This window comes from Triturus cristatus, chromosome 11, assembly GCF_964204655.1.
Source record: "Triturus cristatus chromosome 11, aTriCri1.1, whole genome shotgun sequence".
NCBI classification, from domain to species: Eukaryota; Metazoa; Chordata; class Amphibia; order Caudata; family Salamandridae; genus Triturus; species Triturus cristatus.
In genome coordinates this window covers 612177033-612202981 of record NC_140594.1, presented here as the reverse complement: position 1 = coordinate 612202981, position 25949 = coordinate 612177033, and the positions used below count along the sequence as shown (strand labels likewise).

The 25949-nt window shown below is 45.6% G+C and overlaps 1 protein-coding gene across 2 annotated transcripts in view; it reads right to left on the bottom strand.

Moving 5' to 3' along the window:
- NSD3 (nuclear receptor binding SET domain protein 3) overlaps positions 1 to 25949 on the bottom strand; it is a 1492250-nt gene that overhangs the window by 551524 nt on the left and 914777 nt on the right. For both annotated transcript variants that reach the window (XM_085633955.1, XM_085633956.1), the window contains exon 14: positions 15456 to 15629. In XM_085633955.1, the coding sequence (XP_085490081.1) occupies positions 15456 to 15629 (174 nt within the window). The remainder of the gene's footprint in view (positions 1 to 15455; positions 15630 to 25949) is intronic.

Genomic DNA, 25949 nt, shown 5'->3' with positions numbered 1-25949 from the left:
TGACTCTGGTGGGTCACTGGGGGGACCTGCAGGTGGAACCGGAGCAGCATTTAGTGCTGCAGTATCTCCATGTTATGGGCCGAGGAGGACACCTGATCAAGTGGTTCGCTGGGGCCTTGCGGATTCATGCGGCGCCGAGTCTGAAGACACTGCGCGAGAAGTGGGAGGGAGACCTTGCCCGCCCTATGGTAGACAGGGAATGGGAGGGAGCGCTGAGGGGGCCAAGGAGTGTGCCCCGAAATATGAGGTTCCGTCAAATACAGTTTTTTGTCCTACACAGGGCCTACCTCACACCGGGCGCCATCAATAAGTATTTTTGCAGAACGGACGCGTGCTGCCCCCGTTGTGCGACGCTTGGCGCCGACCTGATCCACATGCTGTGGGGCTGCCCCACACTGCAGATATACTGGCAGGCGATACATGGGGAACTCCGCAGGTGTACGGGCCGGGAGATTCCACCGGAGTGGCCCACATACCTGCTGCATCTCTTTCCCCGACCGCCACCGGCTAAGATGGCCTGTCGTTTCCTTGAACTGGGGATAATAGTGGCTAAGCGGCTCATCACCAAGCGCTGGAAGGCAGATACCGCACCGCATGTGCGAGCGTGGCGTAGCTCTTTTATGGTGTGGGCGAAGGCAGAAGAGGTGGCGCTTCGGCGGGAGGAGACACTGGGCCTTAGGACGACGCCCGTCGCCGCCCAGTGGGGGGAAATGAGGCAGCTCCTGTCACAATCGGAGGAGGTGGCCCTGGGGGAGGGCACAGCTGCGCTATAGGAGCCGCGTTAGGCGATGGGGCACTGTTCACCTGACTGGGACTCCGCGCTGGTGGGTGCGACTGGCTGGCTGGCGAAGATAGTGCAAGCCGCAGATAGGATATCAGCGCCTGATTCCCTTTTTGAGTGGGGGGGGCCAGGGAGGGTGGAGCCTGATGGGAGAGGGGTCAGCGAAGTGGGGGCCGACTAGACTAGAAGACGCAAGCTGCTGTTGTACATTGTTTTAGTTGTTAAATTGTTGGAAGGACAGCTGCCCAGCTACAGACTGGGGAGTATAGCACTGTTTGTATAATTATTCGGGGAAGCACTGAGAATAGCACACCATTGGCATCGACGCTGGTGAGCGGATGCTCTCCACTAGGGCTGGGGCCATAACGATACGAATGGAGATGGATTTACTTATGACCTGACAGGTTATACCTTGGGACACAACCGGTTACAGTACACTTAATGTAACGCACCATGTTTGTATCAGTTATACATTGACGCCTGACTACAAGATTTATGTAACAATGCTATTTGATGAAGTATGATGTATTGTGTGGTTTTACCTGCAACGAAAACTCTAATAAACAGATTTCTAAATAAATAGATGTGGCCAAACTACGAATGGTACTGGAAGAGTTAATAGTAGGAACTATCCCTACGGAGAAGTTAAAAACCTACCAGGATGAGGAGTTGTTATTTCTGTGTAAAAGCATAACTTGGAGAGCAAAAAGTCTCCATGAAAGATTAGAAGAAGTAGCAAATGAAATGGGTATAGATACTGAAAAGGTAAAAGCCCTACAGAAACCATATCGAATAGATTTCACTGAAAAGGACATTGAACATATGAATACCACAGGACGAATGAGTCAGATTAAGGAAATAATTATTTTATTGAGAAAATGGGGAGATGTGGACAAATGGAAGAGTTGATGGTATCGAAAACTAGATGATACTTCAAATAAAACCTTTTCAGCTTTCCCTGTTAGAGAAAAAGAGAAGGTAATAACAGAATGCCCTATGAGAGAAATTCCAGGAGGAGGATATGTACATGTCCCATGGACTAGGCAAGATATTTTGTCATTCACAAATGACTTCCCTCGACTACGTGAAAAACCCGTCGAGTGGTATAGACAGGTAGACAGATTTGTGAAATTGTCCAAAGTATTATGGATTGATCTAAACAGCCTGTTTGACATAATAGTACCAGCAGACCTATGGACAGTGTAAAATAATGATAGATTGGCCAACACAAGAATACCCAAGGGATCCAAAAACAGGGGCTCCAGACCCTGAGGTAATGAAGAAATACAAACAGGTTATTGCCTTTCTGAAAAATAAGGTTCCACCTAAAGAGACAGATTGGGTAAAAATTGACAGAACACATCAGGAAAGCAAAGAGTCAGTACATGCATATTATGAGAGGCTGATCTTGGCCTTTAAACAGTTTAGTGGAGATGAAAATCTGAGCGAAAAGGATCTAAGTCATTTTGTATACAGGTTCGTATATGGTCTTCGCCCAGAAATTAGTGAGATGATAAAACAATATACTGTAGATTGGCAGAATAAGAAAATAGATTAAGTATTGAGACATGCTAAATATTTCAGTGATGAGATTGAAGCTAAACAGCAAAAATTGAAAGAAAAGGCTATGTGGGCACAAGTGAAGGTAGCAGAGAGAAAGGAGCTCAATTAGCCGAACAAGCAAATAATACAGGATCAAGACAAAAATTCAGTCCTGGGAAAGGTAAAGGAAATATAGAGGAAGCTAAGAAGAAATTCCAGTGTCATAATTGCGGTAGAATAGGGCATTGGAAATCTGAGTGTAAATTTCCCCCAAGTACTAACGATGAAAATGCAACATTGAATCCACGGGTGCAGAATGAGGTGAGTGGTCAACCGCAGCGACAGCAGCAGGTTGTTACCCAACAGAATCAGGTGCCAAAACCGCCTTTTCCACAGAGCAAAAATTCCCAGAGGTATAGTAATGAAACGGGATTCTACAACGGAGACCAAGTAAATAAACCACCGCGCGCTAGCGCTGTTTCGCAGTATTGGCTGCAACGCGATGAGAGTGATTCAGAAGAAAGTTATTGGCGGTGCCGAAGGGAAGAAGAAGAGTGCGTACTTGGCGCAACTCTAGAAGTAGACCAGTCAGGCCCATTTGTAGATGGAAAGATTAATGATGAAAGCATTACTTTTCTAGTTGATACTGGTGCTACTCGATCAACTGTCAGATCAGCTGATGTTAAGAATCTTCCTCTCTCGGATGAAACAATCCAAGTAGTTGGTGTATCCAACAGGCAGATTAAAACTTACCTTACATACCCAGTGAAAGCTAGCATAGGGAAAATTTCTGAAATGCACCGCTTTGTCGTGTGCGATACCAGTCCTGTGAATCTGTTAGGTAGAAATTTGTTGTGCAAAATTAACTGCACTATATTTTGTACCCCGGATGGGATAGCATTTGAAACCCCGGATGAAGATGTGCTGTATAAAATGACAATGACAAACAGGGAAAATAAGGTAACTGAAACCTATGCTGTATTTAACCCCGATTAATTACCTAAAGAATTAAAACAATCTGTTAAGGCAGAAGTTTGGGATTTCTCAGGAGAAGACGTGGGATTAATGAGGAATGTGGATCCAGTAAAAATAACAGTAAAAGAAGGAGTAAGTTATCCAAATGTCCCTCAATATAAATTGACACCTGAAATAATTGAAGGAGTGACTCCTGTGATTGAAAGAATGATAAAACAAGGTATTTTGAGAGAAATAATGAGTAGTCCATGTAAATCACCAATAATGGGACTGAAAAAGCCTAGTGGGAAGTTCAGGATAGTACAAGATCGGAGAAAGAAAAACAAAATTGTGTCATGTTGTCCCATCTGTGATTCTATATTGGATTCCCCATGACGCAGAATGGTATACAGTAATTGATCTATGCCATTCTTTCTTTTCCATCCCATTGCACCATGACAGTCAGCAAATTTTTGCATTTCGTTTCGGTGAGCGTATGTTGGCTTGGTGCCGAATTCCACAGGGGTATACAGAAAGCCCCTCAATATTTAATCAGCTATTTAAGAAGTCTTTGGAAAGTCTAGAAATGCCCGAAAATTCAGTTTTAGTCCAGTACATCGATGACCTTCTTGTGGCGTCGAAAACCCGTGAGGCTTGTGAACTTGACACGATAGCCTTGCTGAATCATTTGGCGGATGGAGGACTTAAAGTGTCACCATCAAAATTACAATTTTGCAAGAAAGAAGTACAATATTTAGGACATCACATTGAAAAAGGACTGAGAAAAATAACGATAGATAGAATCAGGATCATAAAAAGGATGAGTGCACCCATGACCCAAAGAGAGGTGAGAATGTTTTTGGGAATGGTTGGATATTGTCATCAATGGATTAGCAATTTTTCGTTGATTGCAAATCCTTGGGTGCGATTGACAAGAAGTGATGTGAAAGATCCCATTGATTTGACCAAAGAAAAATTGGCAGCATTCAAAAGATTAAGAGATGGGTTGTGTGAAGCACCTGCATTAGGTATGCCTGACTATGAAAAGGAATTTGAGTTGTATTGCAGTGAGAGAAATGGATGTGCGCTCTCTGTGCTAATACAGAAGCATGGAAAACTGAGAAGACCAATTGCATATTTTTCATCAATGTTGGACCCAGTAGCTGTAGCCTTACCTGGGTGTTTGAAAGCGGTAGCTGCTACATGCCGGAGTTTGGAACAGAGTGAGGGAATTGTGATGGGATATCCTGTGAAAGTGTTTGTACCTCATGATGTGGCAAACCTTTAACAAGGAGTCGCACTCAGTATATAACACATAGTCGGCTGACTAAGTATGAGAAAGTTATACTAGGTGCCACAAATGTAAGTCTTGTGAGATGTTTGAATGTGAATCCTTCAACATTATTGCCTGATGCTGAGAATGTGGAAGTCAGAGATGAAGCAGATCATGATTGTCTGGATGTACTTGACTTCTGTACAAAACCTCGACCTGACATAAGGGATGTCCCCTTATCAGAAAGTGATTTTGTTCTGTTTGTGGACGGGTCTTGTTTGAGAACACATGGAGTGTTAAGTGCAGCCTATGTGGTATGTACGGTTGCAGTCGTAATGGAAGCATCATATCTGAAAGGAGTAAAATCGGCACAAGTAGCTGAACTTGTTGCTTTGACCAAAGCATGCAAGATTGGAAAGAGTGTGAGAGTGACTGTGATGACTGACAGCCAGTATGGATTCGGAGTCGTACATGACTTCGGTCAAATATGGCTGCAAAGAGGCTTTTTGACATCGAGTGGAACTCCCATAAAGAATGCTGAAGTGGTTGGAAAATTGCTTGAGGCGATACAGTTGCCTAGGCAATTAGCTGTTGTGAAGTGTGCCGCCATAGTCAAAGTGGTGATTATATCGCCACTGGCAACAAATATGCGAATGACATGGCACAATATTGTGCACAAAATCAGAATTCCATTAATCGGACTAAGGAAAGAGGTGATTTCTTGCTCTTTGATGTATACTAACACCGTGGGAACATGGGAAGAAGTAAGACAATTGCAGGAAGAGGCAGGAGAAGAGGAAATGAAGCAGTGGATAAAAGCAGGATGTGCACCCAGACAGAAAGATCATGTGTGGGTCTATCGAGATGGAAGACCAGTCATGCCTAATAGCATGATGTCTGCCATGGCACGGATGTATCATGGACAGGGACACATAGGGAGAGATGCTATGGTCAGGTCATTTAAAAAAAACTGGTATAATGCAAAATTCAGACTTTTAGCAGAAAGTCTTTGTCAGATATATCTAATATGTCAGCAATACAATCCAGGAAGAAAGACAGTAGTGAGTCTAGGAACAATAGGTCGAGAAGTAGGGCCTTTTACCAGAATGCAAGTGGATTTCATTGAAATGCCTCCCTGTACCAGACTGAGGTATGTTTTGGTTATGGTCTGTTTGTTTTCTAGATGGGTAGAAGCATTCCCAACCAGAAGAAATGATGGGATGACAGTGGCAAAATTACTTTTGGAGGGAATTCATCCCTAGATTTGGGTTCCCAGTGACAATAGAATCAGACCGAGGTGGACATTTTCATAATGAGATCATAAAATTGATTTGTGAAGCATTGAATGTACAACCAAAACTACATTGTGCCTACCGACCAGAGGCTTCTGGTGTGGTGGATCAGATGAATGGTACTATCAAAAACAGGATAGGGAAAATGTGTTTAGCCACAGGTATGAAATGGCCTGATGTCTTGCCTCTGGTACTCATGACTATTAGATCAATTCCAGATAGAACTACAGTGTTAAGCCCCCATGAAATCATCATGGGAGGAGCCATGCGGCACGTGTTTATACCAGTCAACAAGCTAATGACTATAACTGATGACATGGTGTTGGAATACTGTAAAAGCCTGGCTGACGCAGTTCATTCTGTGTTCCATCAGGTTGGAGCGGATGCCACCACCCTTGAAAAGAAGCCAGCTCATGATCTAAGCCCAGGGGACTGGGTGAGAATAAAAGTACACAGAAGAAGAAACTGTTTGGTCCCAAGGTGGGGAAAGCCAAGACCAGTCATCTTGACCACAACAACAGCTGTAAAGTGTGCTGATTGAAAAACTGGATTCATGCAAGCCATACCTTGAGAATTCCAAATCCAGTAGACGGCAAGGAGAAGGAGTATTTTGAGGAATCAGAATCCAGTACTGAGTCAGATGACGAAGAGCCAAAAACAAAAGAAAACCCTGAAAGGGGGGAAGCAGAACAAAGTCTAACACATGTTCTAAGAAGTATTTCCCTGAGAAGGAGGTTACAGATTTCTGATACCAGTTCAGACTCAGACTGAACAAGGAGCGAAGTGTTCAAAGGAAAAACGAGAGAAAACCAAAGAAAAAGACAATGAAGAGACAATAAAAGAGATTCATGAGAAGGAAGTATCAGATGAAATATTGAGAGAAATTCCATCTGAAACAACACGTTTAGATGGACAGGTGCCAGATACAGAGAGAGAGGGAAAGATTATTGCGGAAGACCCTCAAGGAGGTGTAGGGAACTCCAACATCCAGTTAGAAACAGGGACAAGTAGTCAGCAGGAAGAGTGCGTGACGGAGATTCGAGGAGGGATAGAAGTAGGGAAAACAAAAGAAGTGGTGGAAAAAGAAACTGTTGGAAGTAAAAAAGCAAGTTGAAACAGAGTCAGAAGAAAGCGAAGATGAAATACCTGAAAGTCGAGTTCTAAGAAAGAGAGCTTGGAGAACTGAAAAGAATGATAAAGGGAATAGATTGAAAAGAGCAGGAAAAGATGATGTTTGGCCGAATAAAATAAAAAGGTTGAGATACCGACTGACACGAGTAACTTCACCAAGAGCTGAACAGGTGAATGAAGTGACAAGTCAGGTGAAATCAAAAGACGAAGAAACCACTGAAATTAAAGAGAGCAAAAGAACCAGAAAACCTAACCAGAAGTATAAATCAACAGAATGGACGTATGTGGCCCTGCCTGAAGTAAAAGAAGAGGTGGTTGTACCAGAAGTGGTTGAGGAAGACGAAGAATCGGAAATCCTGAGAGTTATCTTGTCCGATATTGGAGAAGAAGCGGATGTTCAGGACATTCTGTATACCGATCACGAAGGAAAAGTGAAGAATGATGAAACGCCAAACTGAATACAGAAAGACAAAAACTGGTAGAACCAAGTAGGTGCTTAGAGCCTTGGGTTAGAAAACTAGTTGTGAAGTAGGCGAGGCTAAGTCAAAAGACATAGTCCATTTTAGCAAGATGGCAAACATAGATAGTAGAAAAGGTAGATGTAAATTTTTGAAGAGATGGTGTAAGATGTGTTGTTGTTGTACAGGATTATTGATGCTTCTATGGAGTGTACTTGCTCTCCTGATCTCATTTAAGGTTACTATAGATACATTAGAAGGACATAGTGAAAACATAACTAATATAGGGAAAATTCAAAAGGTAGTTCCGACTAGAATAGATAAAAACTATTTAAACAAAGACAGGTCTATAACTAATTTCTCTAATAATGTGCTTTCGAAATTGTTGTATGAATATGTAAAAACAATGGATGTAAGGGACTGCTATGTCTGTATGCAGTTACCTGCTTCTGTATCGGAGGGAGTGACTTATCACCTTCCAGTAACTTATGGAATAACATGTAATGTAATAGCTAGTTTATTTTATCAGACAGGAAAATTAGAATATTATTTTTCAGATGTAGATACTATATTTTCACAAGTACCGTCAATTAAAAAGTTAAATAAGGTAAAACCTGCAAAGGTGTTAGGTGAATTTTTCTTAGAGACTAAAGAACTAACATTAGAATACATATTTAACAACAGTTTGACCTGCAGTTTAAAGAAAGAGGAAAATACATTTTTAGATATGGTTGAAGAAAGGAGACTGAAAATGCAAAGAAAGGCTTCAGAAGGAAAGGTGGAGAAAACAGTATGGGATGTAGAGATGGAAAAACACTTGAAAGGGGAGACTAGTCCAACTATGGCTTTAGATTGGCCTCAGAAAGGGAAATTGTGTATTAGAAGGAATCAAACTGCATATGATAATTATTTTGTAGGGAATAGCAAGTGCCATGATACGTACCGAATCATGGGTGGATGGGGGTTTAAAGGTGGAAAAGATCCAGTTTTTCCCGGATTATATTTTATTTGTGGGAACAGGGCATATTACCGTTTGCCTGACCATTGGTATGGCACATGTTATGTAGGCCTGGTTTTCCTTAAGATTTTTCACATGGATAGAGGAGAAGATGGTGTACATAACTTAGGTAGTAATTTAGTACGTAGTAAGAGAAAATCTTGGGCAGAAATTGTAGGTGATATTTTTGGAGCATTGATACCGGCAGTGGGAATATCTCTGAATGCAAACAAAATTAGAAGACTTTCAACAGTAGTGGATCGCTTGTCAACAAACACCGCTGGAGGATTTTTATTGGTAAACACTGAAATGGTTGCCATGCGTGCTATGGTAATGCAAAATCGACTTGCCCTTGATATCTTATTGGCAAAAGAGGGTGGAGTCTGTGGAATGCTTAAAGTTCAACATTGTTGTACTTACATTCCTGACGAAAGTAAAGATTTGAAAATTTATATTAAAAATATTACAGAACTGCATGATGAAATTGCACCACTGGAGGTTGAAAGTGTTTGGGAAAGAATTGGAAAGAAAGTATCAGCTATTAAAGATTTCTTAGTAAACTTAGGTAGTACCTTCTTAGGTAAAATATTATTTCCATTAACATGTGTGATTTTCATAGTATTAATAATAAGATTAGGATGCATCTGTCGTAACAATAAGAAAAAGTAAAAAAGAGAAAATTTAAGGAGAAAATACGTAAAACAAGAGAGAGAATTTGATGAGATAGAATTGGAGGAAATTAAGGAGAGTATGTACAAATCAGCAAAAAGAGAAGAGACAGGGGAAACTGAATTATGAATAAAAACAAGAAATCACTTTGAAATTCCGTAAAAGGGATACAAAATGTTGATGGTGTGGTGATATAATCACCAAAGGGGGGATAGCTGGAGCGGGTAGTACAACATTTTGTATACCCCCACCCATTTCTGCATGTTTACATTAATCCGAATAATCTATTAATTGTAATATTATTAATCTGTTTGAAGTGATAATTTACCAATTATAATAACGAAAGAATTACACGTGGGATTTGCATGGCTAAACTAACTGTATACTAATATATGTACGCATACTAATGGTAGAAAATTAGAATATTGCATGATATATGTTGCTTTTGTGACGTAATTGTAAGCTGCACCAGATGACATCGTTGGGTGAATATAAACGCTTTGAATGTTGCTATCATGCTAGATAATTACTTACACATAGGGGAATTAGTGAGGGTTTAACATTTTATTAGCCATTTCAATGTTTTAATTACGTTTTACGTTTGTTTTGCTTAAGGTGACCATTTGGGCCTAAGAAAAGATGGCTGACTGAGACACACAACGTGACTACTACAGTTTCACGAGGTTTCGGGTGAAGTGCGCCTGCGCCACCGCCAAGAGCAAGTGGCCTCGTCCTGACCCAGGCAAGATGTACCCACCAAGGTCACACTGGGAGAATCGCCAAATTCACGAAACAAAGGACTGTCTTTAAAACCGGAACCAGCAAATGTGATGACTTAACCTAACAGACTATGTGAGAACTTTACCGAATGACCCCAAACCAGCCAATCAGGACTGCCTAAGACTGACTTTTGTTACATTTGGACATTAGTTTCATTATAAAAGTTGATAGACAAAGCAAATTAGGGGTCCTGCTCTTCTTTTTCGGACTCTTTGGGAGATCTTTTCCTGATTCTGACGTTATGCTGACGGAGAGGACGGTGACACTGCTGGACAGCTGTTATCCTGAATCTTTGAAAGACTGAATTGCTGCCTGACTTGATGATCAAAACACTTTTCCACGACTAGATTGACTTAGAGGACGTCTAATAGCCAGATTAGGTAAATATAATGTTCGGTGATTTGGTTTATGATTTATTGAAATTGATTAGATAAACAAAATTATTATTCTAATGAACAAATGTGTTGGGTGATTTATTTAGAGGAATAAGATTAACTGTAGATTAAAGAATTGTGTCACCAAATATCCAAAATCAACTAACTGATTCATCAATTAAATGGAGGGAATATCTAGAGGTTCTGAGTTTAATAAAGGTACTTAATGTAGGTTCAGGTAAATTAGGTTCCTTCGTTGAAAAGATATTCCTTTCATGTCAGTGTTTGGACAATTTATCTCTCCCGTGAGAACGGATCAATGAAGTTTGAGTGTTGGTGTTTTGGGCCCCACCAATGAATGTATTGAGTGAATGTGCTAGTGTAATATTTGATCTGTGACGAAGGGAGGATTTAAAATTCTACGCTGCATCACCTGCATTTTTCTGAATTGTTTTTACTGCATTGTCCTTGTTGTATGTATTGTTCATTTCACCCTCATTTCCCTGATTGTGCCCCTTTTTTTCCTTCTGTATCCCCCGCCCGCTCTCCACTTCGTTTTTCCCGCCGCTGTGTCCCCGCCCCCTAATCGCCCATTTGCCGCCCCGTTCCCGCCTCCCAGCTGCTCCTCCCTCCAACCTTCCCTTATATGGCCGCTGCCAAATGCGCGACTAAGGCAAGCCCGTCTGCGCCTGGACCGCGCCCAGCGCCAGACCCCCTGGCCCCCGCGAACGCCATGGCGCCCGACTCTGCTACGATGCCAGCACCCTCCACGCACTCCACATCGGAAAATCACACACCTGCTTCCTGGCCGCCCCGAAGCGCACCAAAGGACCCTTTCTCCTGCCAGAGCTGCAGTTTGACCAGTCTCCGAGCAACCAACCCGCCCACCAGGACAGGACGCAACCACCTCAGATGCATACTACTGAACACCCGCTCCGCACGCAAACACGCCGTTTAACTCTGGGACCTGCTCGACACATCCTCCCTGGATGTCGCCTTCCTTACAGAGACCTGGATGAACGAATCCTCGGCACCCGACATCGCCACAGCCATCCCGGACGGCTACAAGATCACCCGCAGAGACCGCACCAACGAAGTAGGAGGTGGAATCGCCATTATCCACAAGTCCACCCCCAAAGTCTCGACCAACTCCGACGGCACCCTCAGCACCGCCGAACACCTGCACTTCCAGATCCACACCGATCCCAACACCACCCTCAGAGTAACTCTTATCGTCAGACCCCCCAGACCCCGGCCTCAGTTCATCGACTCCATCGCCGACTTCGTCAGCACGCACGCCCTCGCCTCCACGGACTACATCCTCCTCGGAGACCTGAACTTCCACCTCGAAAATAACAACAACACCAACTCCACCACCCTGATCGACAACCTCACCAACCTCGGACTCAGACAGCTCGTCTCAACGCCCACCCACTCCGCCAGCTACACGCTTGACCCCATATTCTCCGCAAGCTCCCACGTCTCCTTCAGCCACACCACCGAACTCCACTGGACCGACAATGGCTGCATCCACTTCACCTTCCGGAAACCCACCAAGCACCAACGCACCCAACAGATCACCCGCCGCAGCTGGAGCAAAATCAGCGAAGTCCAGCTAAACACCACCCTCGCCCGAAACCCACCTGCCGACGCTGCAGCCAGCAACCTCAGGCGTTGGATCAACGACTGCGCCAACACTCTCGCCCCGATCAAGATACCCGCCAACAGACGCACCAACAAGAATGCCAGCTGGTTCTACGCGACCTCCAGATCTCCAAACAAACCTGCCGAAAACTGGAGAAGAAATGGTACCGCGAACAGACACCGGAGAACCACGCAGCCCACAAGAACGCCATGCGCCAACACCATCACCTCATCAGATCCGCCAAAAGGACCTCCTTCAAAGACCGCCTCGACAACAACGCACACAACAGCAAAGAGCTCTTCAACATCGTGAAGGAACTCTCCAACCCCAGCACCAACGACATACCACCATCGCAAGATCTGTGCAACTCCCTTGCCACCTTCTTCCATCGCAAGATCGCAGACATCCAGGACAGCTTAGAAAACCTGACCACCCCAACAGCCAACGACACCTCAGACCCCACGGCCACCACCCACAGCGACCCCCTGCTCACCTGGACTAACATCAACAACGACGACACCATAAAAATCATGAACACCATCCACTCCGGCTCCCCGTCAGACCCGTGCCCACACCACATCTAAAACAAAGCCAGCGCCACAATCGCACCCCATCTCCGCAAGGCCATCAACATCTCCTTCGAGACCGTGACCTTTCCGGAGAGTTGGAAGCACGCCGAGATCAACGCCTTGCTCAAGAAACCCAAGGCAGATCCTAGAGACCTCAAGAACTTCCGGCCCATCTCACTGCTCCCGTTCCCGGCGAAGGTCATCGAGAAAACCATCAACAAACAGCTGACCCGCTACCTCTAGGAGAACAACATCCTGGACCCGTCCTAGTCCGGGTTCCGCAGCAACCACAGCCCCGAAACTGCCCTCATCGCCGCCACTGATGACATCAGGGCCCTGCTAGACAACGGCGAAACCGCGGCCCTCATCCTCCTGGACCTATCAGCTGCCTTCTGCCACCGCACCCTACGCACACGCCTCCACAACGCAGGGATCCGAGACAAGGCTCTGGAATGGACCACCTCCTTCCTCTCCGGCAGAACCCAGAGCCTCCGCCTCCCCCATTTTCGTTCCTAAGCCTCCAAGATCATCTGCGGCGTACCCCAAGGATCACCCCTCAGCCCGACATTGTTCAACATCTACATGGCCCTGCTCGCCCACGTCACCAGACTGCACGACCTCAACATCATCTCCTACGCCGACGACACACAGCTGATCCTCTCCCTCACCAAGAACCCCCTCACCATCAAAAACCAACCTCCACGAAGGAATGAAAGTAGTCACCGAATGGATGAAGAACAGCCGCCTGAAGCTGAACTCGGACAAGACGGAGGTCCTCATCCTCGGCTCCACCCCCTCAGCCTGGGACGACTCCTGGTGGCCGACCGCCCTGGGAACAGCACCGACACCCACTGAACACGCACGCAACCTAGGGTTCATCCTCGACTCAACGCTCTCCATTACCAAGCAAGTCAACGCCGTTTCATCCTCCTGCTTCAACACCCTCCACATGCTCCGCAAGATCTACAAGTGGATCCCCACAGACACAAGAAAATCGGTCACCCAAGCCCTCGTCAACAGCAGGCTGGACTACGGAAACGCCCTTTATGAGGGAGCCCCGGCCAAACTGCTGAAATGACTACAACGCATACAGAACACCTCCGCCCGCCTGATCCTCGACATCCCTCGACACAGCCACATCACGCCCCACCTGAGAGACCTGCACTGGCTGCCCGTCAACAAGAGGATCACCTTCAAGCTCCTCACCCACGCACACAAGGCACTCTATGAGACCGGACCAGCATACCTCAACAGACGACTAAACTTCTACACCCCGAACCACCAGCTCCACTCCGCCGACTGCGCCCTCGCTACCGTCCCCCGCATTCAAAGAGCGACCTCCGGCGGCAGATCGTTCACCTACCTCGCTGCCAAGACCTGGCACACCCTCCTCATCCTCCTACGGCAGACCCAAGACCTACTAACCTTCAGGAGGCTACTCAAGACCTGGCTATTTGAGCAGTAGCAGCACCCCCCTCCTCCTAGCGCCTTGAGACCCTCACAGGTGAGTAGTGCGCTCTACAAATTTCCTTGATTGATTGATTGATTTGCAGAGATGGCATACATGGCATTGAGAAATGCCGCAGGATCTGCACCAGGTACCGGGAAGTCAGGAAGCGCCATGGCCGGCGCCAGAGTCGGCGCTTGCGCCCGGAATGGAGATCTATCTGAAGCTGGCTCCCCAGTGGTCGGAGCCTATGCACCACAAACAAATGGCATGGGGGTTGGTAATAGAAGTTTGTCCTTCACAGCCTCTGTAAGGCTTAAACCCTGAATTCTTCAGGGGAGACATTGTTGAAGAATTGGTACTGCGTTTTATGAATTTACGAGGAAAGATTTCCCACAAAAGAGAAGCTCTGAATCTGCGTAGAAGGCACTGAAAAAAGAGCTGACATCGGTACGCTAGGGCAGGTGCTATATGGCCTTGGTGGTATCATCAGACATCACTTTTGACAACAAATGAGTTCAGCGCCCTCTACTGGTGGCCTAGAAGCTTTGAAGTTTCTGGATCCAGTCTGACGCCTAGGTGTTGTTCTACAGGTGAGCAATCTGCAGTTAAAAGTATCCTTCAGAACACAGCCATCAGGATCAAAGTTACTTCTTCTACATATGCATAAATCGGAGTAAGAATTTAGCTCCATCTGTTTTTAAAGAGGAAACCATTATTACAATAAGTATACATTTATCAGCATTTCTCAAATGTCTGAAAACTGAAGTAAAAAATCTTTTTCATATTAAAATGAGGTGGTGACTATCCATGGAAATGGTGGTGCATTGATAATCCAAGTTCAAAGGCTGATAGAAGGAGTTTTTGGAGGGCAGAAAAGTCTATGTTGGGAGGTTACTTTGCTAGTTTGGCACTATTAGGAACAGTGGGTGTTGACAGGGGTTTCTTCTGCGTAAGCAAATGCATGTTTTATGATTTGGGTTTATAGTGTTTACTCGACTGAGAAAAGGGAGAGCTTGTTCCTAACCAATCTGCCTAACAGCAACAATAGTTTTATTGACTGGGGTTTTGAAATGAGAAAAACCTAAAATAAAATAAAAGCATGACGAGTGGACAACTAATATATACAGTTTCCTAATGCGGAGATATTTTAGCAAAGGGTAAAATGAGTAATGGTGATGGTTTCTACCTCCTCCATTTAATAAAGAAATATATATATTAACAGAAACCATGTCAATATACTAGAAAACGTCCCCTTCTTTAAACATAACGTTTGGTACTCAAGTCAGAGAACTGCATTATATGAACTATAAATAAAATCAGCCATATGATATAAACGTCAACAAACAATGAATAGTACAACCGTTTACCCTGTCCTATAGAACTCAATACTGATGGTCAATCACATGAACAGATTAACGATTTACACATATAAATGTGCGTAAATATCTCAAATAATAAAAATTATTTAACAATTAGGGTAACAAGGAAAAAAAAGAGGTAATGCTGTAAGTTTCAGTAAATAGATAGTCGGTATACTCACCTCTGGCACAAACGAAACAAAAGCCTACATTTACAGCAGATGAAGAGTGATTGCTTCTTTTAGAATGGTTGCTACAGATTATTAGGTGGGACGACACAAACAAGCTTCCAGCAGCAATGCAGCTATCACCAGAATGATAGGCGGTTGGACATCTCAAGCAACGCATCATACGACCTGTTTCATTATTGTCACAGAAGAAAATAGCAAATTACTGAATGAAAAAGTACAGGCTACCAAGATGAAGGTAGCTTTTCTTTACAGGATGAAACAGGCTAGCAGCTGAGTAAAGGCAAAGTTAGAGAGAAGTAGAGAGTCGTTTTAAAACAAATATATTCTCAGTGGTATATTACAAGAAACTTATATTAAGTCCATGTATTTTCAACAACCAGTAAGCTACAGATGAAAAAGTTACTTCTCTGGGCCAATTATTTTTCAGAGTGTTATCTTCATAAATTTACAAGCTTGCATCATTTACCCATCCTTAGGTTGGGGTTACCTATACATTTTATAAATAGCAGTAAACTGTAAGAACATGCCTGTTTGGCAACATGGTAGTGTCTATTTGGTAGCGCATTCACCTCACTCTACAGCATCCACATATCAGCCCATGAGCATAATGAACAAGTGTAGAAAGGTGGCTTTCTATGTAGTGTACCAAAATACACTATGCAGAAGTCCAGACAACCCTATTTGGCTTACAGGGCTTAAATAAATAATCCCAAGTGCTCTATTTGTGGTAAAGCAGTTTAGGCTTTTCAGAGGATAGTGTTGAGCATTTGTTATTCACGCAATCAATAAACGAGAGTCACTAAAGAAGAAATTCTACACCAATTAGGAGACACCAAGATCATCGGAATCAGGTAAGTACTTTAGATGTTATAGATTTTTACAGATAAAACGGTCGAAAAATCACAACTGTCCTATTTGAAGCATGAGCCTTGTACACTGTAATGTTATCCTATGTGAGAAACATTCACTGCATAGATACACTTACAAATGATTCTCAGGGTTACTCACCTGGACTTAAGGTGCTCAGAGGCTAAGGTCCAAAGAACCAGAAGCAGTTTGAATTTACCTGCCCTGGTGTGTCCGGGTGCAGAGGTGCTGGTCACGATGGTAGCCTCAAACGCTACCCGTTAAAGTCTATGGGGGAGAACCTGTAAAAAGAAAGGCTGCAGGTGGTAACTTGGGGACAAGTCTGGCAGAACTCAAATGGAGGCTTGGCTCTTAAGGGTCTCTGGAGCACAGAGACACTGTTGGTTTAAGTGAACTTAGGCTGGAGGGCTTTGGTGCAGAGGTGTTTTGTCTGGCTGGTCTCTGCGGTTAGAAGCTCACTTTGTGTCAGTGGCCTAGGAAGAGGAAGGAAACAAGACTGCATGGCCACTCTCGGTTATGGCCTCGGAGATTCCGACGTCCCTCGTTTGCAGGTCGGTGTTGGGGTCAGTGGTGTCCGGACTGGACACACCCCAAGCCTTGGAAGTTGCAAGGGCTCCGGTACCCCGGGATTTTGGTGCAGGGAAGGCTTGGCATCTCGGGAATTGGTAAAGTGATGGGGCTGACCTCTGGACTCTTTGTAACCTCCTCCTTGTGAGTTGCTTCCTTGGAGGACCTGCTCATCAGCAAAACGGTGAACAGGGCAGTTGCAATCTGTGCCTGCAGATGCAGGGGAGTGGCACCTTCACCCCCGGGGAGATCTTCGCTGGTTGTCGAAATGCTGGACATTCCTCCAAGGGTTTGGGGAGGTTGTGCAGCTTTTGGACAACTCAGTCTCTGCGATTGTCTAGGGGCAAGCAGCCTGGCAGGGTTTGGTGCCAATCTATGGTGCAGGTCCTCTATCCTCGCTCCGTCGGTCCTTTTTCATCCTTCCCTGGATTCCGGGGCCATTAAGGGGACAGTAGGAGAGTAGTCAATGAGCTACGTACCCCTGGGGTGACAACACCCCCTATATGACCACTTCCTGCTAGGAGTGGGTGTATTCCGGACCCAGTTTTACCAAAAACAAGATGGTGAAACACGTCTTTCGTTGTCCACTTCAAATAGCCCACCTTAGAGGTGCAACTAGCCTGAGAGTGAACACGTCTATTGACTAACTAATTTTCCCTCCAGTCTGTCCTGGTGCCAAATGGGCCTCACAGCAGGGGTGGCATCTCCTAGGTCTGGGGGAAGCCAGGGTCACATATCAAAGGTGATAGAGGCTTTGAAGCCTCTGGCCTTGATATGCTAAATAACTAAGCAAACACAAGGAGATGATGGACGGAGCACTGAAACTTTTCAGACACTCACCCCCAGTCATAGATCTGGGTTGAATCCATCATCATTCTTTAGCTCACTTCACCACCCCAGTTCAGACACAGCTATATGCAAATCAGTCATGACCCTGTGCCTCATGGGAACAGTCCAGCCCGAACTGCCAAGCCATGTCTTCCCTGAACAGGAACAAGCATCCTGGGACCGGTTTTGGGATAACACCCTCATCAGCCAGGCTAGCATGAATCCAGTGGCAAAGTGAGCAAGGGACTCCTTCTGCGGGAGCAGGCATTGTTTCTGACCTCGGAGGGTGCGACTCATCTACAGGGGGGCAGAAACTCATCTGTGGTGGGAGGCTGGGTGCTACCAGTCAGCCGGCACGCTAGAGGACTAGTAGGCTTTCAGGGGGCACCTCTAAGGTACCCTATGGTAAATCTAGTACTGGCAATAGTACATATTTATTAAGACCGGGTGTTTGATACCAGACATTATTAGTTTCAGTGAAATCATCATGTAGCTGGTTAACTCGTAATGACCAGTTCCCAGTACATGTCCTTAAGAATGGCTTCCCTCAGCACTAGCAATATCTAGTAATGGAACTATAAATCACAGGAGCATACCTGCTCATGCATACATCCTTACATATAATATAATGCACCCTGTCTGAGAGCTAGAAGACCTGCTGTAGGGGTGACTTGTAGAGTCCATTCAGAAAATCGAGAACAGTTTTTTAAAATGTCTTTTAGCTGTTCCACACAGCACCGCTACGTATGTTTGTCACGCCGAATTAGGACTACCATATGTGTCCGACTTAATAAAAATACAGCCAATACTACTGTGGCATAAAGTCTGGAATGGCATTTCTACCAGTCTCAATCGGGACGTGATAAACGACTGTTTGAATTTACAAGGGGTTTTACGTATTCCCTGGCTGGTGTATGTCAAAAAAAGCCTGTATGACATGGGTCATCCCGAGTTTTTTGATAAACCTGACCGTTTGACTTCAATTACGAGGAAGGAGTTAAAGTCCCTATGTTTTAGTCACCTGGAGATGCTTAGATTTTCCTCTAACATTATGAAATCAATGGTCAGTGCTAATCAATTGATCCTGACTGAACCAGGGTTCCAACCTTATTTGTCTTTTAATTTGACAAGCTAGGAAGCTTTTGACGCGTTTACATCTAGGCAATTTTCATAACATGGTTTCATTCCCCCAAATTATTGATTGGTCACGTCTTTTGTGCCCATGCCCGTGCGATGACATCTCCCCACAGTCGACAATACAGGTCATCGTTTTCTGTAAGTTTTACATCATAAACAGCAAGAGATGAATCATACCCATTTTAAAATCACAAGGTTTGAGACAGCGTCGACCTGCCTTCATTAAACTGCAATTCATGGATGATGAAATCTGTACTGGCCATATAGCTATATTTTTAAAAGGGGTGGTTAGATCTAGAAACTCGATGTAATTAGCGTCCAGCGTAACTGATTCGATTTTATTCACGTTAGAGATGTTTAAAAGAAATCTGTATTGTATTTCTAATGTTCTTACATGAATTGATATATTATGTTTTAAAATCTTTGTTTTTATGACGTGCTTTTATGATTTAATTGTTTTAAATCGAATAAAGCGTATTTTGATTTGATTTTTTGACTTGTATATATTGCAAGCAGTGTTTGTGGCCATGGCACACAGGGATTGTGCCATGTCGTGATTTCAAAATGGTATGTACAATTTCATGCATCTTGCGATGGCAGTCTGCATGTTGTTTTTGTGAGTGTTCCTAAGGGTGGCATAATACATGCTGCAGGTCAACTTAGAATGACAACGCTGTTTTCGGGTCCAGTCGGTGAAGGAGCTCCTCTTCCTTAGAGGGATGTGGCAGAGTGTAAAAAGAAAGCACGAGGATGGACTGGCCTAAATGAAAAGAAGCAACTACTTTCAGTACAAAGGAAGCTCTAGTGTGAAGAACCAGCTTATCTGGGTAGATGTTTGGTTAAAGAGGCCTGGATGACAAAGCCTGAAGCTCACTGACCACCCCGGGCAGATGATATTGCAACCTGGAAGGCTGTCTTGATGGGTAAGATACTGAGAGGACAGTTGTACAAGGGCTCAAAGGGAGCACACACCAAGAATGGCAGGACTAGATTAAAGGTCCTACTGAGGCATGATGAAGGGTGAAGTAGGAAACCTATGTTGCAAACCTTTTGAAGAACCTATGTACAATGGGGAATTTGAAGAAGAATAATGGCTGTTCAGGCAACAGCAGAATGGCTGAGATAGCAGAGAGGTAGCCCTTGAAGGGGACCAGAGCAGAGTTGTGCTGGTCAAGGGAAAGGATAAAAAGAAGGACCTGAGAAAGGAGAGTAGAAATAGGGTCAACCTGTTTCTCTACACACCATGGCACAAACTTTCCCTAATGGCAGGTGTATTCCATTTTGGTGGATGGAAGTCTGGCTGCCAAGATAAGCTTGCAGACTTCGGCGGAAGGTCGAAAAGGCCTGCTTGTTCCGGAACTTATGGAGAACTCTGGGCAGGATTGGTATGGGCAGAAAGGCACACAGGATACCTGAGCTCCACTTGAGAAGAAAAGCGTCTCTGAGCAAGAGCCGCCTTGGAAACTCCAACATTAAGAACTGCTGACATTGCTCGTTCTTGGTGGTGGCGAACAGATCTAACCAAGGCTGTTCACTGCTGTAAGAGACCTTGCAGTACCTCCAAATGGAGACGCCATTTGTGATCCGCTAGGCATTTTCGGCTGAGTTTGTCCGCCATGGTGTTCAAAAAGCCAGCCAGTTGTTGAAGCACCAGGGATATGCCCTGACATTCCAGCCGTATCCAGATATGAAGGGCCTCTTGACAAAGGGTCCACGACCCCACCTCACCCTGTTTGTTGCAGTACTACATGGTGATGGTGTTGTCCATGAAAACCTGCACTAGCCTTCCCTTGATGGCGGGTAGAAAGGCTTTTGACACCAGATGGGTCGCCGGAGCTTCAGAAGTTTGATGTAGAGTCTGGAATCCACTGGAGACCAGAGACCTTTGATCTTCACCTCTTCCAGATGGCTGCCCCATCCCAGGAGTGACATCTCTCACCAATGTGAGATCTGGTTGGGGATGAGAGAGGGGTCTGGTGCTAACCCAACCACGGCTTGATAACCACCACTGCATATCTTGTGCAGTTACCTCTGAGATCTGAACCATATCGGAGAGATTCCCCTGATGCTGCATCCACTGGAACTTCAGATCTCACTGCAGAGCCTGCATATGCCAGTGAGCATGTATCACAAGGCCAAGAGTCCCAGCAGCCTCACTGAAATCGAGGATAGAGGCTGAAACATCGTTAACATAGCCTGAATATCCTGGACTCGTCGTCCAGGAGGATGGGCCTGAAACTGCACCACGTCCAGAACAGTTCAGATGAAAGAGCGTCTGAGGGGGGAGTCAGATGTGACTTTGGCACAATGATAGTGAACCCCAGCGAATGCAGGAGGTCCACCTCATTCTGGATGACAGCCTGGGGCAAGCCCGCCTTCAACAGCCAGTCATCGAGAAAGGGGAAGACTGGCACCCATGATCTTCGCAGATGAGCTGCAAAAACCGCCACCACCTTTGTGAACACACGCGGGGGCTGGTAACTCCAAAAGAGCACAGTAAACTGAAATTGCTCACGGTTTACCGTGAACCGCAGGTAAAGCCTGTGGGCAGGTAGGGCAGAAATGTGGAAATATGGATCCTGCAAGTCCCACACCACCATTCAGTCTCCTGGTCTCAGGGCAGGCAGAAATTGAGCAAGCGTGAGCATTTTGAACTTCTCCTTTTTGAGGAAAAAAATAGAGGGGGTAAAGGTCTAGGATAGGATGAAGGTCTCCATCCTTCTTATGCACCAGAAAATCGTGTGAATAGCAACCGCAACCTACTTCTGGTGTTAGCACCCTCTCTATGGCTCCCATGGTCAAGAGAGCAGTCACTTCCTGGTGGAGCAAGGTAAGATGGCCCTCCGTCAGACTGCCACAAGCATGTGGTATGGGGCATGTGGTATGGGTGGAAGAGTAGTCATGTAGGGGAGGGAGCATCCCCTCCGGACAATTTGGAGAACCCATCGTTCTGATTACATAGACCTCCAGTGTGGAACGTGATGGCGTATCCTGCCCATGATGGTAAGAGAGCAAACTATAATGGTTTGGAGGCTGTGGCTGCCAGGGGCGGTGAATTAGCCGACCTCTGGGTGCCTGACCTACAGGGTCAATGGGTACTGCGTCCTCGGCCACGCAGAGGCTAGGAAGCTTGTATGTCATGGTGCTAGGTGGGTAGAGACGCTGCTGGGAGGGTATAGAGGTGGTTGGAAGCCCCTTCCATGGCCTCAAAAGGAGTGAAAGGTGGATTGGTATGCAAGGGGCCATTGAAAGGCCAAAGGACCAGGTCATAGCACTGCTGTACTTCAAGGACTCCAGCGCTGAATCCACCTTGTCTCCAAAGAGACAGGAACCATCAAAGGGCATGTCCACAAGTACGGCTTTGAAATCCCCAATAACACCAGTTCTCAGCCAACCGTGGCGCCGTACAGGGCCAGACTGGGATCCCAAACAGCCCTGGCAATTTTCTCGGACCAGCCACTGGGAAAGCACTGCCTGGCCTAAGGAGGCTGGAAACGCTTGCTTGCTGCTTTTGTTACTGGGGGCCGGTATTGCAGCACTGCCCCCACCATTTGAGCCTTCAGGGGAAATGCCCAATGTCCGATTTGGCCAGTCGGCCCCCACGCCATAATGCAACTTTTGAGGAAACCACTCTGCCCAGCGAGTCGGTGGTATCCAGTCCACATCTGATTGTGAACTTAACAGCATCTCTCCCTTCAGCAACAGCTTGGAAGAGTATGGTCTTGGCCTCATCCGGAACGAAAGGCAGCACCTATGCAATCCAAATCCCCTAGAGCATGGGAGTAACAGCCCAAAAGGCACATGGTGTTCACGAACTGCAGTGCCAAGCTGGTAGAAGAAAACATCTTCTTCCCTAAGGTGTCCAGCCTCTTGGTATCCCTATCCGGTGGAGTGGTAGGGAGAGAGGCAGGATTTATGCAGGCTTGAGCCACCAACCTCTCCAGGGTAGGGTGTTGTGTGAGGAAATTGGGGTCCCCTGGAGTGGGGCAGTGAGGGCGGGCAATCGTCCTGTTCACAGGAGCTCCTGTGCTGGGCTTGGACCAAGTCCTTAGCAGGATGTCTGTAAGAGCTTCATTAAATAGGAGACGGTTCTGAGGGGGTCAACTCCTAGCTGAAGCACCTCTGTCAAGACATTCCCCTTGACTGAAGGTAGGCTGCGACTGAAGGTAGGCCAACGTCGAGCCTTATCCGCCCTTCTCACTACCGTTGCAAACGCCTTTCCCTCCTTCAAAAGCATGCCAGTATCTGGAGAAGGTGCCAATGCACTGGCATCCACCAAGTCCTCGCACCAGTACTTGTCGGGATTTAAAGGCTGGCATTCTTCATGGTCCAGCAAAGCCTCCCAATCCTCCCCGAGTCCTAGCCCACAGGAATAGTGCTCAGGCTCCAGTGTCGAAGGCATGGCACCAGTCGGCATCAGACAACGCCCCTACGGCTCCGTGTTGGAGTTGTGGAATAAGAATGAGGAAGGAGTCACCAGAGGGTGCCGCTGGCGTCGAGACCGGTGCCGAAGAATGTCAAGATGGTACAACCGACCCCTTTTCTGCATCCATCTGTGGATCCAAGGGTCCAGACTCCTCACAACAAGGGCCGAGCCTCCAGCAAGGAACCAATAGGGGCCCCTCCTGAACCCGCAGGGCCCGAAGGCGCACTGACAGGAACCTGCCACTCAAATATGAGGAATATGGCCTCGTAAAACTCCTAAAGTTTTTTTCTCTTTTTTTTTTGTACTCATTATTGGCAGTTAACATTTGGTATCAGACAGTTATGGTATTCAATGTCTACAATTAAAGCAAATGAACATTGTGCATCCTCACAGTTTCAAAAGAAAAAAACATAACTAGCTGCATGTTCCGCCTCTGCTGTTTCATAGTAGCCAACCCAATCTATATCTTATCTGACATAGAGGTCTTAAAGTTCTGTGACTCCAAATGTCCCAGTCAGTTGGTCTTTGGCAAGTTACCAGACTTTTCATAGCGTGATCCATGCTTAGGGGAGGGCATTCCATCATGCAATCAGGGTCTGCCACCCACATGCATTTCAAAAGAAAATAAGTCAACAGCATCACCCTCAAAGAGTAGCCACTATGGCCGATCAAGCGGTAGGCTCACCAGTCAGGTCGATTGGGGGAGGGAGGGGAGCGGGTCCTCATCAGGTAAGCCCGGAGAGGGTCCCATATGTCAGTCGAGAGCTAGGGGCAGCAGTGCAGCATAGGTGGTCATCTGCTCTTTGCAGTAGATAAGATCCTGCAACCATTCCTAAAATTTGGGGGGAGATCCCCTCCCCCATCTACATGCAACCCTACATTTGGCTAGCAGGAGGCCCTGTGCCACAAACTTTCTAAAAGAAGCTTCAAGGTCTTCTGAGTAGCCCAACAAAGCGACTAGGGATGTAAGGGTCAGAGGTGTTGTGTGTAGATTTAGATTCCATATATAGGTTTCCCAATTTATGCCCTTACATAGGTACAATTCATATTGCCCTTATTTAGGCATAGAAAATCCAGCCCTTATTTAGGCATTGTCCATGCTAACCAAATACAGGCATGGTCTCCTACATCCGTCCATCCACGGCACAACGAGTTCTTGGAAAACCAGACTCTTAAGCCTTTAGGAATGTCCCTTGCTTGGATATTGATTTCTCCAAGAACTCATTTAGTATGCATAAACATCTATTCCTTAGGGGTTCATTCATGACATTCCGATGCCCAACTGTTACGTCAATACGGGTATTCCTAAACACCTTCAAGGTATAAATATACCTGCACTTGCCCAGGCAAGCCACGGTTCCGGTACGGTCCAGATAGACTGCCTACTTGCGGTTCGCCACAGCAAGTTCGGAAGGAGATCGAATCCCAGCCTGATGCACTGACCAGGCACTGGCATCCTCCTCGCAGAGAATCCAGCTCCAGTGTTTCGAACTCCCCTTGCGGGGTGTTAGATATCGAGTCCTGGAAAGAGATTCCAACCTCGCACATTCTAAGGTATGGAGCAGACTAGAACTTAGAGAAACTTTTGGCAACTCTTGGCAAAACTATAGCTATAGCTATAGCTAGCTATACTTTAGAAAACAGCACCTACTTCTTACCTCGTACTACACTTAGGTTAGGTACACTGGGGTAGAACGATTTAGAAGCATCAGATGAGTATTCACATTTTTATCCTGTGGTATTTATGTATGTATTTTATAAATATATGTTATAGCTACAAACCATGCTATTGCAGTATTATTTTATCTTACTGCTAACTCTGTACATATTATACTTCGCAGCCTGTCTTTCGATTGTAGCAGTTCATATATCTTGCATGAGAAAGAAGACCGTCTCTCTATTTCTGTGCATCTCTGAAGAAACGAAGCATGCACGATTGACTGAGTGAAACTGTTATCTATTGTTTCCACGGCTCTGAGATTGTGCCGACTCAAAGGGAAACAAAGTTGTCATGTTTATGCGGTTGTCAGAAACTAATCCCTTCTTGTATATTCGAGAAGTTTCTAGTGACCTCTGAGTTAGCTGGCACACACAAGTAATTAAGTTTAATGTACTCGATAGAGACATACTGACCTCAGTCCTATGTCAAATCTATAGTGTATATTATTCCAATGCGCAGAGCCTATCAGGGATATAGAAACTACACTACAGAGGGAGCCCGAACAAGTTACTTACCTTCGGTAACGATATATCTGTAAGAGACATGTATTAGTTATAGATTCCTTACCTTAGAATTATCCCCAGGCGTCAGACTGGATCTGGAGAATTTTTCTTCAGCAGAACACCTGCGCGTCGGTAGGTGGCATCGGTCGACTCCATGTTTGTTGTTGGCGTTGTGATCGCCGGAATGACGTTGCGGTATCTACTTAGATGCCTACCCTGCGTGCTGATGTCAACTCTTTACACAACATTCCATGACAGAAGCGCAGGGCCATGCAAGACACTGATCACTGGTGCACAAAACTACGGCCGTGAAAGGGAGTCCCTCACTCTAGAAGTCAGTTTGCAGAACGGGAGGATGGGTGGGGCGGTAAGGAATCTATAACTGATATATGTCTCTTACAGATATATCGTTACCGAAGGTAAGTAACTTGATCCTT